This window comes from Pseudophryne corroboree, chromosome 12 (assembly GCF_028390025.1).
Source record: "Pseudophryne corroboree isolate aPseCor3 chromosome 12, aPseCor3.hap2, whole genome shotgun sequence".
Lineage (NCBI taxonomy): Eukaryota > Metazoa > Chordata > Amphibia > Anura > Myobatrachidae > Pseudophryne > Pseudophryne corroboree.
The window spans coordinates 21,373,984-21,389,441 of NC_086455.1; the positions used below are offsets into that span (position 1 = coordinate 21,373,984).

The 15,458-nt window shown below is 44.8% G+C and overlaps 1 protein-coding gene across 2 annotated transcripts in view; it reads right to left on the reverse strand.

The window, feature by feature from the left end:
* Positions 1 to 1,160: 1,160 nt before the first annotated feature.
* ANP32E (acidic nuclear phosphoprotein 32 family member E) overlaps positions 1,161 to 15,458 on the reverse strand; it is a 65,217-nt gene continuing 50,919 nt past the window's right edge. For both annotated transcript variants that reach the window (XM_063947178.1, XM_063947177.1), the window contains exons 4-7: positions 9,656 to 9,821; positions 4,265 to 4,392; positions 3,476 to 3,551; positions 1,161 to 3,177 (exon numbers count right to left, since the gene is read on the reverse strand). In XM_063947178.1, the coding sequence (XP_063803248.1) occupies positions 3,101 to 3,177; positions 3,476 to 3,551; positions 4,265 to 4,392; positions 9,656 to 9,821 (447 nt within the window). In that variant the 3' untranslated portion in view covers positions 1,161 to 3,100. The remainder of the gene's footprint in view (positions 3,178 to 3,475; positions 3,552 to 4,264; positions 4,393 to 9,655; positions 9,822 to 15,458) is intronic.

Sequence of the window (15,458 nt, forward strand, 5' to 3'; positions counted from 1 at the left end):
CATGTGTAAGGGCGGTCGGACGACCGCCCCGTACACACACAGCGACGCGCCAATATATCGTTAGATATATTGGCTGTCAGCTGTGCTGCGCGGCCGACGCGATACGTCTGTGAACGACGGAGTTCACAGACGTATCGCCCGTACACACTGGCCGACGGTCCCGCGATGTATCGGCCGTTCAAGAGAACGGCCGATACATCGACCAGTGTGTACAGGCCATAAGACTGTAGAGCAATTTAAACATGCTTGGGATAGGCATATGAATATCCTTACAAAGAATTAAGGTTCAAAAAGGGTTGAGATTACCTAAAGGATAAAGAAAGGGGCAGACTAGATGGGCCAAGTGGTTCTTATCTGCCGTCAAATTCTATGTTTCTATGTAACATTATATAGTGTTCACTCTAGGATTTTTTTAGGGCAGGGTGCTGAGCACTGAAGAGGGAACATTTTTATTTTGTAGGGCATATTTTTGATGTGACGCTTTGCGCACAAAGCATAGCGCATATGTTTATAGTTTTTGTACATACATTTTGCCCTTGGTAAATCATATACCCATGCATACATGTAAGACACCTAACATCTGTACTGAGAAACATACTGTATATGTCCAGTCTTGAAAGATCGGCTGTAGCATATATGCAAGTAGATTATAAATGTCTTTTCCAGTGCTGAAGTAGTTATAATCCATATGTGTTATAAAACAGAAAAGTTAAAAATGAATAGGAAAAAATTAAGTCTGTTCTACTAGGGAAATACTGTAAGCAGTACATGCTCACTGCTTACCCTGTTTTCCCTCTTTATCAGAGTGCTGTGTTATTTACAGTGCCTCCTATGCCATCCAGTTGGCTAAAGATAGAAATTGTGTTCCAATTTCAGAGGTGGGCAAGGAGTAGACGACAACATTGTAACATGCACTCTGACTGTTGCATTCTGTATACAAGGGGGCGATTTATGGTCCTGCAGGGTGCACTGAAAAAGGGCAGGGTGCTTATTCACATTTCAAAAATGGGCAGGGTGCAGCACCCTGCTGAAACAGCCTAGAAGTAACACTAAACATATGAACCCTGATGACGAAAAAAGGTTAAATCTGTCTTTTTCTTGTCAACACAAAGATAGGCCAGAGCTCACACAAAACAGGTTAAATGATAAAGGACTACTGCTTAGGCTATATAACACTGTTATGGCTTTATTCAAAAACAAAAGTTACACATTTAAGAGAATTCAAAAGTAACTGATCACACTATATACAAACTGCCATAAAAGAGTATTTCAAATAGGACAAATCTCCTCTGCAAATATAAAAACCCACCCTTATATATCTCGAACCAAAAAAAAAAAAAAAAAAAAAAAAAAAGGTTTTTGTGAAAGGCTGTCTTGATTCTCAAAGATGTATTTTTAAGATGCATTAAATAGCATGGTACAACTGAAGCTATAGGGTTTTTGGTAAATGTTTATATACAGATCTCACTCTAGGTCTAAGTCACATTTAATAAACAGCAGCCATGCATCAGAAGGAAAAAGACTGCTATACTGGTCTGGTTTTTAATAAAATAGCACAGAGATAATCATTAAAAGATGTGGGAAGAATAGATCAATGCTTGTCACCTATATCCGACTGAAAAGTAGGAACATAGCACAATAATTTTTCTGCAACTGGAAGAACAGTGGAACGGACGAGTCTCTAGGCAGACATGATAAAAGCCCCTTTACACATCAATGTCTAATGCAAAACGGCTTTGAATTTTAAAAGTCATATTACATTTTGTGGTGTTACTACACTTCAAATGTAGCTACGAAACTATTTAAGAGCTTGATGAGAAATAAGGCTATGAAGCGTATGAATGACCTATGGCAAAAGACTGAGCACTAAACAGAAGTAATTAACATAACCAGCACAAAAAGATGTAATTGGGAAAGGCGTAATTCCTATGTTTATTTAGTATCACCCCAAAAAAAAAAAATCAAAAAAAAAAATCACAGAAAACGATTGCCTATGCACGTCTTTATCATTCATGTCTTTATAATTTATCATTCCCTCAAGCGTTCAGGGGGCTGTACAAACATTTTGATAAATTTAGTCAGGGAACTTTAGCGCAACAAAGGCTGCCCATATCCTATATAGTAATTTGTATATGACCACCATTATGGGTAGTAGTACAATGACCGAAAGAAAATCATTCCTAGGCAACTAGGTAAACCATATCCTATTACAATAATCAGACATGCTTACATGTGTTTCAGACGATTTCTAAATTCCCTTATATTTCACCAATAGATTCATTTCAGAATGCTAATAGGGGAGGTGTATCATCTCTTGGGGAGAGAAAGTGGCGCGAGAAATTACCAACCAATAAGACTCCAACTGTCACTTTTCAAACACAGCCTGTAAAATGTAAGTGAGAAGCAGAGTGATGGTACTTTAAGCTCTCTCCAAGGTTTGATAATATCCCCCTAAATGTTATTCTCTTCACATTTTTGAGACTACCCACAGCACTAATTTGTCAAAGCACAGCAGGCAGGTATAATCCATCAAACTGCTCGCCCTATATTACCCTCTGCTACATAAAGTCTTCATCTGACAGGCCAAAAACACCTGTAGGAAAAGTTAAAACATTTTTGTGACAAAGCTTTGCAAATATTACGCATAAGCTACCAAGTGTTAATGCATTATAGACGGTGCTTTCAGCATGGAGTCTTCATAGTTTGCTTTTTTAAAATACAAAGAAACTTTAAGAGTATCATAGGGGGAGGGGTGGCACAAGCTTTACATCTGGTAACCCCCTCATTTCCAAAAGGGCCCGCTGCACACTGTGGAGGCAGGCAACATTTATTTACAAGGGGGGGAGACAGAATGAAGTCTCTGCATAAGATTACTACCAATAAGGATTCTCAACATCTTATTTGGAATGATAAAAAGGGCACAAATTGTAAAACCACACCTTTTTCTATAAAAAGTTACATATTAAATTCTGCAGGGACGTCTATTGTACATGTAGACACGGATCTGCATTATCGCTCTAGCATCAACCCCAGGGCTCAGAAAAGAGAAATTTAAAAAAAAAAAATCAACAAAAACTGGTCCAAGCCTCCTATTAATATTTCAATCCTCGTCTTCATCTCCTTCGTCTTCGGCATCCCGTTTCCTTTTCTCACCCCGTTCAACGGCTTCCTCTTCATCTGTGGAAACAAACATTTGGAGGAGTATGAAAAACGTGTAGCCGCTATCTGATCAAACATTGACACTCACACGGAAACAAAAACTCAACAGGCGATGGCAGAGTGCTCTCACTTCTGACACCGGAACCAGGGTATTAGGCTAGGACCAATATGAATTCTAGCAACATATATCGCCAAAACAAAGCACTGAAAGTGAATTTTGTCTTTCAAATAAATTGCAAGTGCATATTAAGAAAAAAAGATGGCCTTCAGTAACTAAATCAAATGTCAGTCACCTAGAGATTCAACTTTAACATACCTTCGTCATCATCATCCTCTTCCTCCTCCTCTACTTTACCACCATCTTCCACATAATCGTCATCATCTTCATCATCCTAGTAAGGGAAGACCAGAAAAGTCAAGATGACTGCACGGGGTGATTCACAAACTTTTAGGGAGTTTTAACTTTAGCATTTCTTTCACAATGTGGTGTATATATTCTAGGATAGCCCCAGAGAGATAACAAATGACCAGAAATGGACTCTTAAGCCATTCGCTTCTAAGGAGCAGATTACCTAAAATCCCACCCCTTATCGTTGCAGTCGTAATGACCAGAGGGGGTGCGACGCATGGCATTATCACACCAGAAACGTGATGTCAGTAAAGCCCCACTTTTTCAAATTGACAACACTGCATACATTTTTCCAAGCAAGGAAATAGGGGGAAAAAAAATAAAAAAATTAGAAGTGCCTTTAATTCACTTTCAATAAAAATGAATAAATAAATTACGGTTTGCCTGCTCTGGCTGGACTGGTTTTACTGTGAGAGTAGTCATATGCAAACTAAAGCAATTTTAAGGACACTCAGTCTTCCGACAAAAAAAACAACAATGTTATCTGTGTGGTTACTGCATAAATAACAAATAATTGGATATTGACATATGATCCGCTCAAAAACAGGCTAAGCCGTGAAGGGGTTATTTGTATAGATCCTAAAAGTCATGTGTCCACGCAAAATGGTCTCATCGGTGTCTCAGAATGATGCGTACAGAGTTTGGGAGAAATGTTGAGGATACTTTGGTAAGGTGTGATGCAGTTTAAAAACTTACTCGTATCTCTTTCATTAGATAGGAAAGCCCCACTTCCTCCTCTTCTACATCAGATTCACCTTCTTCCTCATCCTCTTCAAATTCTTCAGGAGTGCTAGCTCCATCATCGGGGTACTCCTCCTCGCATTCTGTATCGGAAAATGAGTCAGGGATATATAACCAATGCCAGCATAGCAAATAAACCATCCAATACACATTACAAGGACATTTATATTCTTGTCAGGGGTGGTGTCCAAGGATCCATTTTATGGACCTGTATAACTACAAGTTTCAGCATACCCTGCAAATGCCTTCAGCCATCCTCAGCATTTTGCTGTACATTAATAGTGTTTAAAAAGGGAATTTTGGTACTTACCGATAAATCCTTTTCTCGGAAGTCATAGGGGACACTAGGATACTCTGAAGACTTTAATTAATGAAAAGTGCAACAGGCTGCTACCCCTCTGCCCCCCCATCATCACTCCGTTTAAGAATGAGCTGAGAGATGGGGGCGTGGCTTGGCACAGCATGGAGTAGGCAGCATAATGCTGAAGCTCCCACCCATAAATCCTCTACCTCATCCTCTGCACCTGGTATTAAGGCTGCTCACGCTACTGCTGTTGTGTGAACCCCTTGTGCATGCCCTGGGACATATTGCGCTGCCTGGCTGCTGAGATATGGACGCGGCGGTGAGAGCTGTCTGCCTCTGCTCCGGACCTCCAAACACGCGAATCCGCAGAAGTGCCCTACCACCGGTGCCAGTTCCTGGCTCCTACTTGCCCCAGTGCTGGCTGACTGAAGGTACTGCTCAGCGGGGCTCCACAGAGGTCAAATGCCGCGGTCTGATCTCTGGTGCCATATTGGACGCGTGCGTCCTGCTCACCGGAGCGCCTCCCACCCGGTGTGGATCTCCTCATATTAAAAAGGTACTGTGGCTGCTCCCTTCTCTGGCGCAGAGGCACATATTGATAACCGCTGCTGGCAGCATGGAGGCTACACTTCTTCATTCTCTGGGTACAGTGTATGTGCATAGCACTGAGACACTGGGGAAGGGAAGATAGATGCGACTTTGAGAGTTTGGCAGCATGACTGACTGCAACACTAAGTTCTATGAATACTAGCTGTGTCCTGCAAACTGATTCCTGCCTGAACGTACACAGTGTGTGCACCTTGTTGTATTTTCTCTGCTAACACTCCAGAGTGCCTGATATAACACAAATCCTGCAGTGTGTGGCCCTGCCAATTTTTTTTTCTTTGTTACTATTGAAGCAGCAGTCTTCTATCTACGTATACTGCAGGGCTCAACTCACACCATCTGTGCTATCTTATACCGATTCTCCTGCTGACTGACTCCGATATCAGGAAAACTGGCAATGCAGCTGCAACTGCTGCACGTTTGGAAAGTTACTAGAAATTCTCAGGCGCTGACACCCCCACCTGCTCAAGGTGCATCCCCTCCCTCTCCTCGGGCCGCTTCGGAGGAACTCTCCGCTACGGAGGTTATGCAATCTACTGAACAGATCTTGCAGGCCATCACGAAGTCTGAAATGAAGGTGACTGACAAAATAGGTCAAGTTCAAGCGGATATTTCACTAATTTGCCATGCAGAAACGTGAGCGTGTAGGTGGCGTGGAACAACGTGTAACCGCCCCACTTAAAGACCGCTTCGCTGACCTCTCCTCCCAGATGGCTGCTGTTAAAACCAATTTGTCAGATATGGAAGGCCGTTTACGAAGAAATAACATACGCTTTGTTGGCCTGCCTGACCGGGCTGAGGGCTCTCACCCAGAATTTTTTGGGGAAGAATTGGCTACTCAACATCTTTAAAAAAGAAGATTTCAGTGCGCAATTTGCTGTGGAACGTGCACATCGTTTACCTTTTCAAGCTCCCTCTCCAGGTGCCCCGGCACACACACCTTCATTGCCCGTATGCTTCACTACAAAGATCGAGATGCTATTCTTCGTCTAGCACGGGTACATGGTCCGCTGAAGTTTGAAAATCACCCCAAGGCAGTTTTTTTTCTGACTTTGCAATGTACGTACAAAAATCCAGATCCCAATTTTTACAGATAAAAGGAAATTGGGAGACAGATCCAATACTCTATGTTGTTTCCCGCTAGACTACGTGTGGTACATGACTGTTCTACCCACTTCTTTAATTCTCCGAGAGAAGCTGAAGCGTGGTTGGAACAGAGACCCCATGCTCCTCGTTGAAAATGGCTGATGTTTATGCCCTCGTTTTGCCATTTAATGGATTTCTTACTTTTCAGGTTTCTTCTGATGTATAGGCTTATATGCTCAGAGACTCTGTATGGGGCTCTGCTATTATGCCTTCCTACCAGGGGCCATTTCTCTTTACTGGGAGCCCTTTGCTAGGATATAACATTTAGGAGTGTTCTATTACTAAATAGTACCCCTTTCATTAATTTGGTGTTTTTAGTTTAAGTAAAGGGAGTTTTAGTTGGGATATAGGTATATCTAGTTCCTGATGGATATACAGGTTGGGTTTTTGCCGTTTTATTGTATTACATTCTATGGTATGGTCAAGTACAGTTTCTGATTTGCTTCTGAAGTATACTCTGTTTTATTGGAACAATTTTGGCACCAATATCTGGTGACTGTTCGAGGTCTTCCTTTTTTTTTTTTACATTTAACTGTGCAGCTGCAGATCTCTGGTCCATGTATTGCGCTGTATCTTTCCCTGTTGCCGTGTCTCCTCCTTTGCTTCCTTCTCTTTCTCCTGTTTACCTTTTTAGTCTCTCCCAATGCCGGTGACACCTGAGGGGCTCCACCTGCTCAGCTGGAATGTAAGGGATCGCAACAAAATAAAGAGCGCTGGTCTTATCGCAAGTAAAGAAGCATAAAGTGGATATTGTTTGCTTTTCAGAGACCCACCTTAATGGCAGCAAGATGTTCGCTTTGGAAAAAAAAAAAAAAAAAAAACCAACATGTGTGGGACTGTATTTCCATTCTACTTTCTCACAAAATGTCAGGGGAGTCTCTGTGCTCACAAAAAAAAAAAAAAAAAATGTAAACTTCCACTTATACCACAGCACATAAATCAATATGGCCGCTTTGTCTTCCTTAGGGCTTTTGTTAATTCTACCCTTAAGAGGATGCGGTCACGGATCTTCCTCCAGGAGAGCGCACAGGTCCGAAAACAAAGCTTTTCGAGGCCAATCTGGGGCCACCAGAATCACAGTGATTAATTGTCGTTTGATTCTTTTGAGGATCCGAGGAAAGAGTGGAAATGGAGGGAACACTTACACGAGGTTGTACGGCCAACACTGCTTCCACTTGAGGATCCCATGTTCTGGACTTGTATTGAGGAAACCGATTGAGCTGCGACGCCATGATGTCCACCTGTGGACAACCCATTGGCGTACTAGAGGTTCGAACACTTCCGGTTGAAGAGCTCATTCTCCACCGGATGGAGATCTTGATGACTGATATAGCCTGCTTCCCGATTGTCCACGCCCGGAATGAATACGGCTGAGAAAACCACCTTGTTGTGTTCTGCCCACTGTAGAATCCGTGCTGAAGTGCTCCACACTGTTTGTTGACGTACGCGTCAGCAGTCGCATTGTCCGACTGAATATTCACAGATCTGGAGTGAAGAATGTGGGCGCCTTTCACCAAGACATTGTAGATCGCTCTCAGTTCCAACACATCTATCGGCAAAAAGGATTCCTGTTGAGACCAACGGCCTTGGAAGTGTGAATCTAACAATCACACCCCAACCTCTGAAACTGGCGGCTGCCGTCAGAACAGTCCAGTCCCATATACCGAACTGCTTGCCTGAGATTGTGTGGTTGGAGCAACCAAAGGAGCTACAGTCTCGTCCAAGGAGCTAAACGGATCAGCTGCTGGAGAAGTAGATGAGATCCCAACCATTGGTGCAAGAGGTCCAGCTGGACAGGACGTGAATGAAAACGGCCTTGAAAGCCGCTACCATCTTCCCCAACAAGCAAATGCACAAGTGGATTGATGCCGTTTGTGGTTTGAGAACTTTCTGAACCAATCGTCGGATACTCAATGCCTTGCCTCTGGTTGGAAGACTCCCTGTATATTGGTGTCCAGTATCATCCCGAGAAACAGGATACACAGACAACTGGAAAGTTGATAATCCAACCGTGATTCACTATAACATTGTACGTTAACAGAGCATGCTCCTGGAGGAGCATATCGGATGAAGCCTTGAGTAGGATGTTGTCTAGGTATGGTGTAATCGTAACCCTCAATGATCTGACGTGAGCAATCACCGACATTATCTTGGTAAACACTGGACGCTGTGGAGAGCCTGAATGGTAAGGCTCTGAACTGAAAATGATCTTAGTTTATGGCAAATTTGAGGAAGGCCTGATGCAGTTCCCATATCGGTATGTAAATGTACACACCCTTGATGTCCAGAGATATCAGAAATTACTTGGGTTCCAAATTCGCAATTACCGAGTTCGACTGTTTTGAACAGATAATAGGCAAGAAATTGTGACTTCAGGTTCAAAATTGGTCTTACCATACCATCCGGTTTTGGTACTACGAAAAGATTGGAATGGTAACCCTTCTTTCGTTGGTGAGGTGGGACAGGCATTAACACTGCTGAGTCCACCAAGGCTGCATGTTTGTCCGGTAGAATGGGAAGACCTGTCGTGAAAACGTTTCCGGGTGTCAAGACTTTGAAATCTAGTCTGTACCCCTTGGATAGGACATCACAAATCCACACATCTTCGGATATGAGAACCAGGCACTTTGAAAATTTCGAAGACGCGCTCCCACCCTATCCGAGCCCCGGTGGGAAGGGAGACTGTCATGCCACGGTCTTTTCTGCAGGTTTTGAATCTTGGCGACGAGTAACTGCTGACTGCTTGAGCAGCGCTGCAGTGAGCCGACAGGAACCCGGTCCCAACTTCTCTATATAAGTGGCCAAGGGTCTCCTGTGGCTTTTAGGAAGATAAAGTAAATTAAAAGTAAAGAAGCTGGAGCTCAGCCAGCGTGACAGTCTTCCTCATCACAATTTTAAAAACTGGTATGATGGGGAGAAGCCTGGTTCACTTTCATTAATTTAAAATGCCCAGCTCCCTGTAGCCATAGTCTATACCCAGTGTCTTCAGAGTATCCCAGTGTCCCCTAGTGGCTGTAAGAAACATTGTTCAATATTATTCTTCTCTACACGTTGTATTCAAGTAGGACTAAAGCCACGTATCTAGAGCAGGTGTGGGCAATAAGCTGCCCTCCAGCTTTTGCTGACCCCAGCAACAATGTTAACATGGCAAAACTGTGGCAGGGCATGCTGGGATGTGTAGTTCAGTAACAGCTGGATGATTGCTTATTGCCCACCTTCTGATCTAGAGCATTCTACTAGTACAAAAGAAAATAAGACGCTCCAGCAGAAAAGCAAACCCTCCCACACACCTTCATCATCCTCTTCTTCGGAGTCCGGTGCCTCGTTCTGTTCCTGGTCAAACCCATCTAAGAATGTGATCTGCTGCAGCTTCTGGAATATGCTGTCTCTGTAATCTGCTAGATTGGTAATCTCACAGTTGAACAGGTCCAGACTTCTCAAATGTTTAAGGTTTGCCTGCAAAGCCGAAAACTTGTTAGCAGGGAGATCTGGTGTACAATATAACATGCAAGTCTGGTCTTCAGCAGTGCCAGTGAAATCTCCCAAACAGATACGATTACAGAAGGTTTAAGGCTGAAAGGGATGTGAGCAGGAAGTCAGTCTGCCAATTACTTTTATTGCAGGTCTATTATAGCTGCACTTTCACCAGCTAGACACTATTCATGGGGCTCTGCTCATTCTGTAACACAGAACTCACAAATCAATCAAGCTTACCATCAGTTAATGGCGGCCTGTCAGCGGGATGACCTAACACTAACCGTAACCTTTTGGCTTGTGATATTGATGGAGGAAAGGAAATCCCCCAGCTCCTAGGATGCCGCCACTGAGCAAATTATACAAATAAATTACCTTATCTGGCACCAACAAAGGTACCGAATAAAATGTAATGCCTAATGGGGGTTAAATATACTCAAATTAAATAAAGTAAAAATGTGCATAGTATCCAATGGTGTAATCTTCCTTACTCAGTAATAAGCTATCTAGAGGAATAACCGACTTCTCTATCAATTTCCAAACAGCATCGGAATTGTTTCCTGGAGTGTCAGATATGCCTACTGTAGAAACATAAGGGGCCATTCAACAGCGGCTTGCCCCCACTACTGGGCGTCTATCGGAGCTATTCAATTGTTTCTCCGATCAGACACCCATTACTAGTTAATGGGCTTGTCAGCTCCGAGCAAAGTGGCTAAACCAGTCTAAAGATCCTGACTGGGCGTCTACAGTCATGGCCTGAGTGCCCAAACTACGGACTTTTAGTGCTTTAAAATAAGATTTTACTTACCGATAAATCTATTTCTCGGAGTCCGTAGTGGATGCTGGGGTTCCTGAAAGGACCATGGGGAATAGCGGCTCCGCAGGAGACAGGGCACAAAAAGTAAAGCTTTTTCAGATCAGGTGGTGTGCACTGGCTCCTCCCCCTATGACCCTCCTCCAGACTCCAGTTAGGTACTGTGCCCGGACGAGCGTACACAATAAGGGAGGATTTTGAATCCCGGGTAAGACTCATACCAGCCACACCAATCACACCGTACAACCTGTGATCTAAACCCAGTTAACAGTATGATAACAGCGGAGCCTCTGAAAGATGGCTTCCTTCAACAATAACCCGAATTAGTTAACAATAACTATGTACAATTTATGCAGATAATCCGCACTTGGGATGGGCGCCCAGCATCCACTACGGACTCGAGAAATAGATTTATCGGTAAGTAAAATCTTATTTTCTCTATCGTCCTAGTGGATGCTGGGGTTCCTGAAAGGACCATGGGGATTATACCAAAGCTCCCAAACGGGCGGGAGAGTGCGGATGACTCTGCAGCACCGAATGAGAGAACTCCAGGTCCTCCTTAGCCAGAGTATCAAATTTGTAAAATTTTACAAACGTGTTCTCCCCTGACCACGTAGCTGCTCGGCAAAGTTGTAATGCCGAGACCCCTCGGGCAGCCGCCCAAGATGAGCCCACCTTCCTTGTGGAGTGGGCCTTTACAGATTTAGGCTGTGGCAGGCCTGCCACAGAATGTGCAAGTTGGATTGTGCTACAGATCCAACGAGCAATCGTCTGCTTAGACGCAGGAGCACCCATCTTGTTGGGTGCATACAATATAAACAACGAGTCAGATTTTCTGACTCCAGCTGTCCTTGCAATATATATTTTTAATGCTCTGACAACGTCCAGTAACTTGGAGTCCTCCAAGTCACTTGTAGCCGCAGGCACTACAATAGGCTGGTTCAGATGAAATGCTGACACCACCTTAGGGAGAAAATGCGGACGAGTCCGCAGTTCCGCCCTGTCCGAATGGAAAATCAGATATGGGCTTTTGTAAGATAAAGCTGCCAATTCTGATACTCTCCTGGCAGAAGCCAGGGCTAGAAGCATGGTCACTTTCCAAGTGAGATATTTCAAATCCACCTTATTTAGTGGTTCAAACCAATGAGATTTTAGAAAGTCCAAAACCACATTGAGATCCCACGGTGCCACTGGAGGCACCACAGGAGGCTGTATATGCAGCACTCCCTTAACAAAGGTCTGGACTTCAGGGACTGAAGCCAATTCTTTTTGAAAGAAAATCGACAGGGCCGAAATTTGAACCTTAATAGATCCCAATTTGAGACCCATAGACAATCCTGATTGCAGGAAATGTAGGAATCGACCCAGTTGAAATTCCTCCGTCGGAGCACTCCGATCTTCGCACCACGCAACATATTTTCGCCAAATTCGGTGATAATGTTGCACGGTTACTTCCTTCCTTGCTTTAATCAAAGTAGGAATGACTTCTTCCGGCATGCCTTTTTCCTTTAGGATCCGGCGTTCGACCGCCATGCCGTCAAACGCAGCCGCGGTAAGTCTTGAAACAGACAGGGACCCTGCTGAAGCAAGTCCCTCCTTAGAGGTAGAGGCCACGGATCTTCCGTGATCATCTCTTGAAGTTCCGGGTACCAAGTCCTTCTTGGCCAATCCGGAACCACTAGTATCGTTCTTACGCCTCTTTGCCGTATAATTCTCAATACTTTTGGTATGAGAGGCAGAGGAGGAAACACATACACCGACTGGTACACCCAAGGCGTTACCAGCGCGTCCACAGCTATTGCCTGCGGATCTCTTGACCTGGCGCAATACCTGTCCAGTTTTTTGTTGAGGCGAGACGCCATCATGTCCACCATTGGTCTTTCCCAACGGGTTACCAGCATGTGGAAGACTTCTGGATGAAGTCCCCACTCTCCCGGGTGAAGATCGTGTCTGCTGAGGAAGTCTGCTTCCCAGTTGTCCACTCCCGGGATGAACACTGCTGACAGTGCTATCACATGATTCTCTGCCCAGCGAAGAATCCTTGCAGCTTCTGCCATTGCACTCCTGCTTCTTGTGCCGCCCTGTCTGTTCACATGGGCGACTGCCGTGATGTTGTCCGACTGGATCAACACCGGTTTTCCCTGAAGCAGAGGTTCTGCCTGGCTTAGAGCATTGTATATTGCTCTTAGTTCCAGAATGTTTATGTGAAGAGACGTTTCCAGGCTCGTCCATACTCCCTGGAAGTTTCTTCCTTGTGCGACTGCTCCCCAGCCTCTCAGGCTGGCGTCCGTGGTCACCAGGATCCAATCCTGTATGCCGAATCTGCGGCCCTCCAATAGATGAGGACTCTGCAACCACCACAGAAGAGACACCCTTGTCCTTGGAGACAGGGTTATCCGTAGGTGCATCTGAAGATGCGACCCTGACCATTTGTCCAACAGATCCCTTTGGAAAATTCTTGCGTGGAATCTGCCGAATGGAATTGCTTCGTAAGAAGCCACCATTTTTCCCAGGACTCTTGTGCATTGATGTACAGACACCTTTCCTGGTTTTAGGAGGTTCCTGACAAGGTCGGATAACTCCTTGGCTTTTTCCTCCGGGAGAAAAACCTTTTTCTGAACCGTGTCCAGAATCATCCCTAGGAACAGCAGACGAGTTGTCGGCATTAACTGGGATTTTGGAATATTCAGAATCCACCCGTGCTGTTTTAGCACTTCTTGAGACAGTGCTAATCCCATCTCTAGCTGTTCTCTGGACCTCGCCCTTATTAGGAGATCGTCCAAGTATGGGATAATTAATATGCCTTTTCTTCGAAGAAGAATCATCATCTCGGCCATTACCTTTGTAAAGATCCGAGGTGCCGTGGACAATCCGAACGGCAGCGTCTGAAACTGATAGTGACAGTTTTGTACAACGAACCTGAGGTACCCCTGGTGTGAGGGGTAAATTGGAACGTGGAGATACGCATCCTTGATGTCCAAGGATACCATAAAGTCCCCCTCTTCCAGGTTCGCTATCACTGCTCTGAGTGACTCCATCTTGAACTTGAACTTCTTTATGTACAGGTTCAAGGACTTCAGATTTAGAATAGGCCTTACCGAGCCATCCGGCTTCGGTACCACAAAAAGAGTGGAATAATACCCCTTCCCTTGTTGTAGAAGAGGTACCTTGACTATCACCTGCTGAGAGTACAGCTTGTGAATGGCTTCCAAAACCGTCTCCCTTTCGGAGGGGGACGTTGGTAAAGCAGACTTCAGGAAACGGCGAGGTGGATCTGTCTCTAATTCCAACCTGTACCCTTGAGATATTATCTGCAGGATCCAGGGATCTACCTGCGAGTGAGCCCACTGCGCGCTGTAATTTTTGAGACGACCGCCCACCGTCCCCGAGTCCGCTTGAGAAGCCCCAGCGTCATGCTGAGGCTTTTGTAGAAGCCGGGGAGGGCTTCTGTTCCTGGGAAGGAGCTGCGTGTTGCTGTCTCTTCCCTCGACCTCTGCCTCGTGGCAGATATGAATAGCCCTTTGCTCTCTTATTTTTAAAGGAACGAAAGGGCTGCGGTTGAAAAGTCGGTGCCTTTTTCTGTTGGGGAGTGACTTGAGGTAGAAAGGTGGATTTCCCGGCTGTAGCCGTGGCCACCAAATCTGATAGACCGACTCCAAATAACTCCTCCCCTTTATACGGCAAAACTTCCATATGCCGTTTTGAATCCGCATCGCCTGTCCACTGTCGCGTCCATAAAGCTCTTCTGGCCGAAATGGACATAGCACTTACCCGTGATGCCAGTGTGCAGATATCCCTCTGTGCATCACGCATATAAAGAAATGCATCCTTTATTTGTTCTAACGACAGTAAAATATTGTCCCTGTCCAGGGTATCAATATTTTCAATCAGGGACTCTGACCAAACTACCCCAGCACTGCCCATCCAGGCAGTCGCTACAGCTGGTCGTAGTATAACACCTGCATGTGTGTATATACTTTTTTGGATATTTTCCATCCGCCTATCTGATGGATCTTTAAGTGCGGCCGTCTCAGGAGAGGGTAACGCCACTTGTTTAGATAAGCGTGTTAGCGCCTTGTCCACCCTAGGAGGTGTTTCCCAGCGCTCCCTAACCTCTGGCGGGAAAGGGTATAAAGCCAATAACTTCTTTGAAATTATCAGCTTTTTATCAGGGGCAACCCACGCTTCATTACACACGTCATTTAATTCTTCTGATTCAGGAAAAACTATAGGTAGTTTTTTCATACCCCACATAATACCCTGTTTAGTGGTACCTGTAGTATCAGCTAAATGTAACGCCTCCTTCATTGCCAAAATCATATAACGTGTGGCCCTACTGGAAAATACGGTTGAATCGTCACCGTCACCACTGGAGTCAGTGCCTGCGTCTGGGTCTGTGTCGACCGACTGAGGCAAAGGGCGTTTCACAGCCCCTGACGGTGTTTGAGTCGCCTGGACAGGCACTAATTGATTGTCCGGCCGCCTCATGTCGTCAAACGACTGCTTTAGCGTGTTGACACTATCCCGTAGTCCCATAAATAAAGGCATCCATTCTGGTGTCGACTCCCTAGGGGGTGACATCCTCATATTTGGCAATTGCTCCGCCTCCACACCAATATCGTCCTCATACATGTCGACACACACGTACCGACACACAGCAGACACACAGGGAATGCTCCTAACGAAGACAGGACCCACTAGCCCTTTGGGGAGACAGAGGGAGAGTTTTCCAGCACACACCAAAAGCGCTATATATATATATATATCAGGGATAGCCTTATAATAAGTGCTCCCTTATAGCTGCT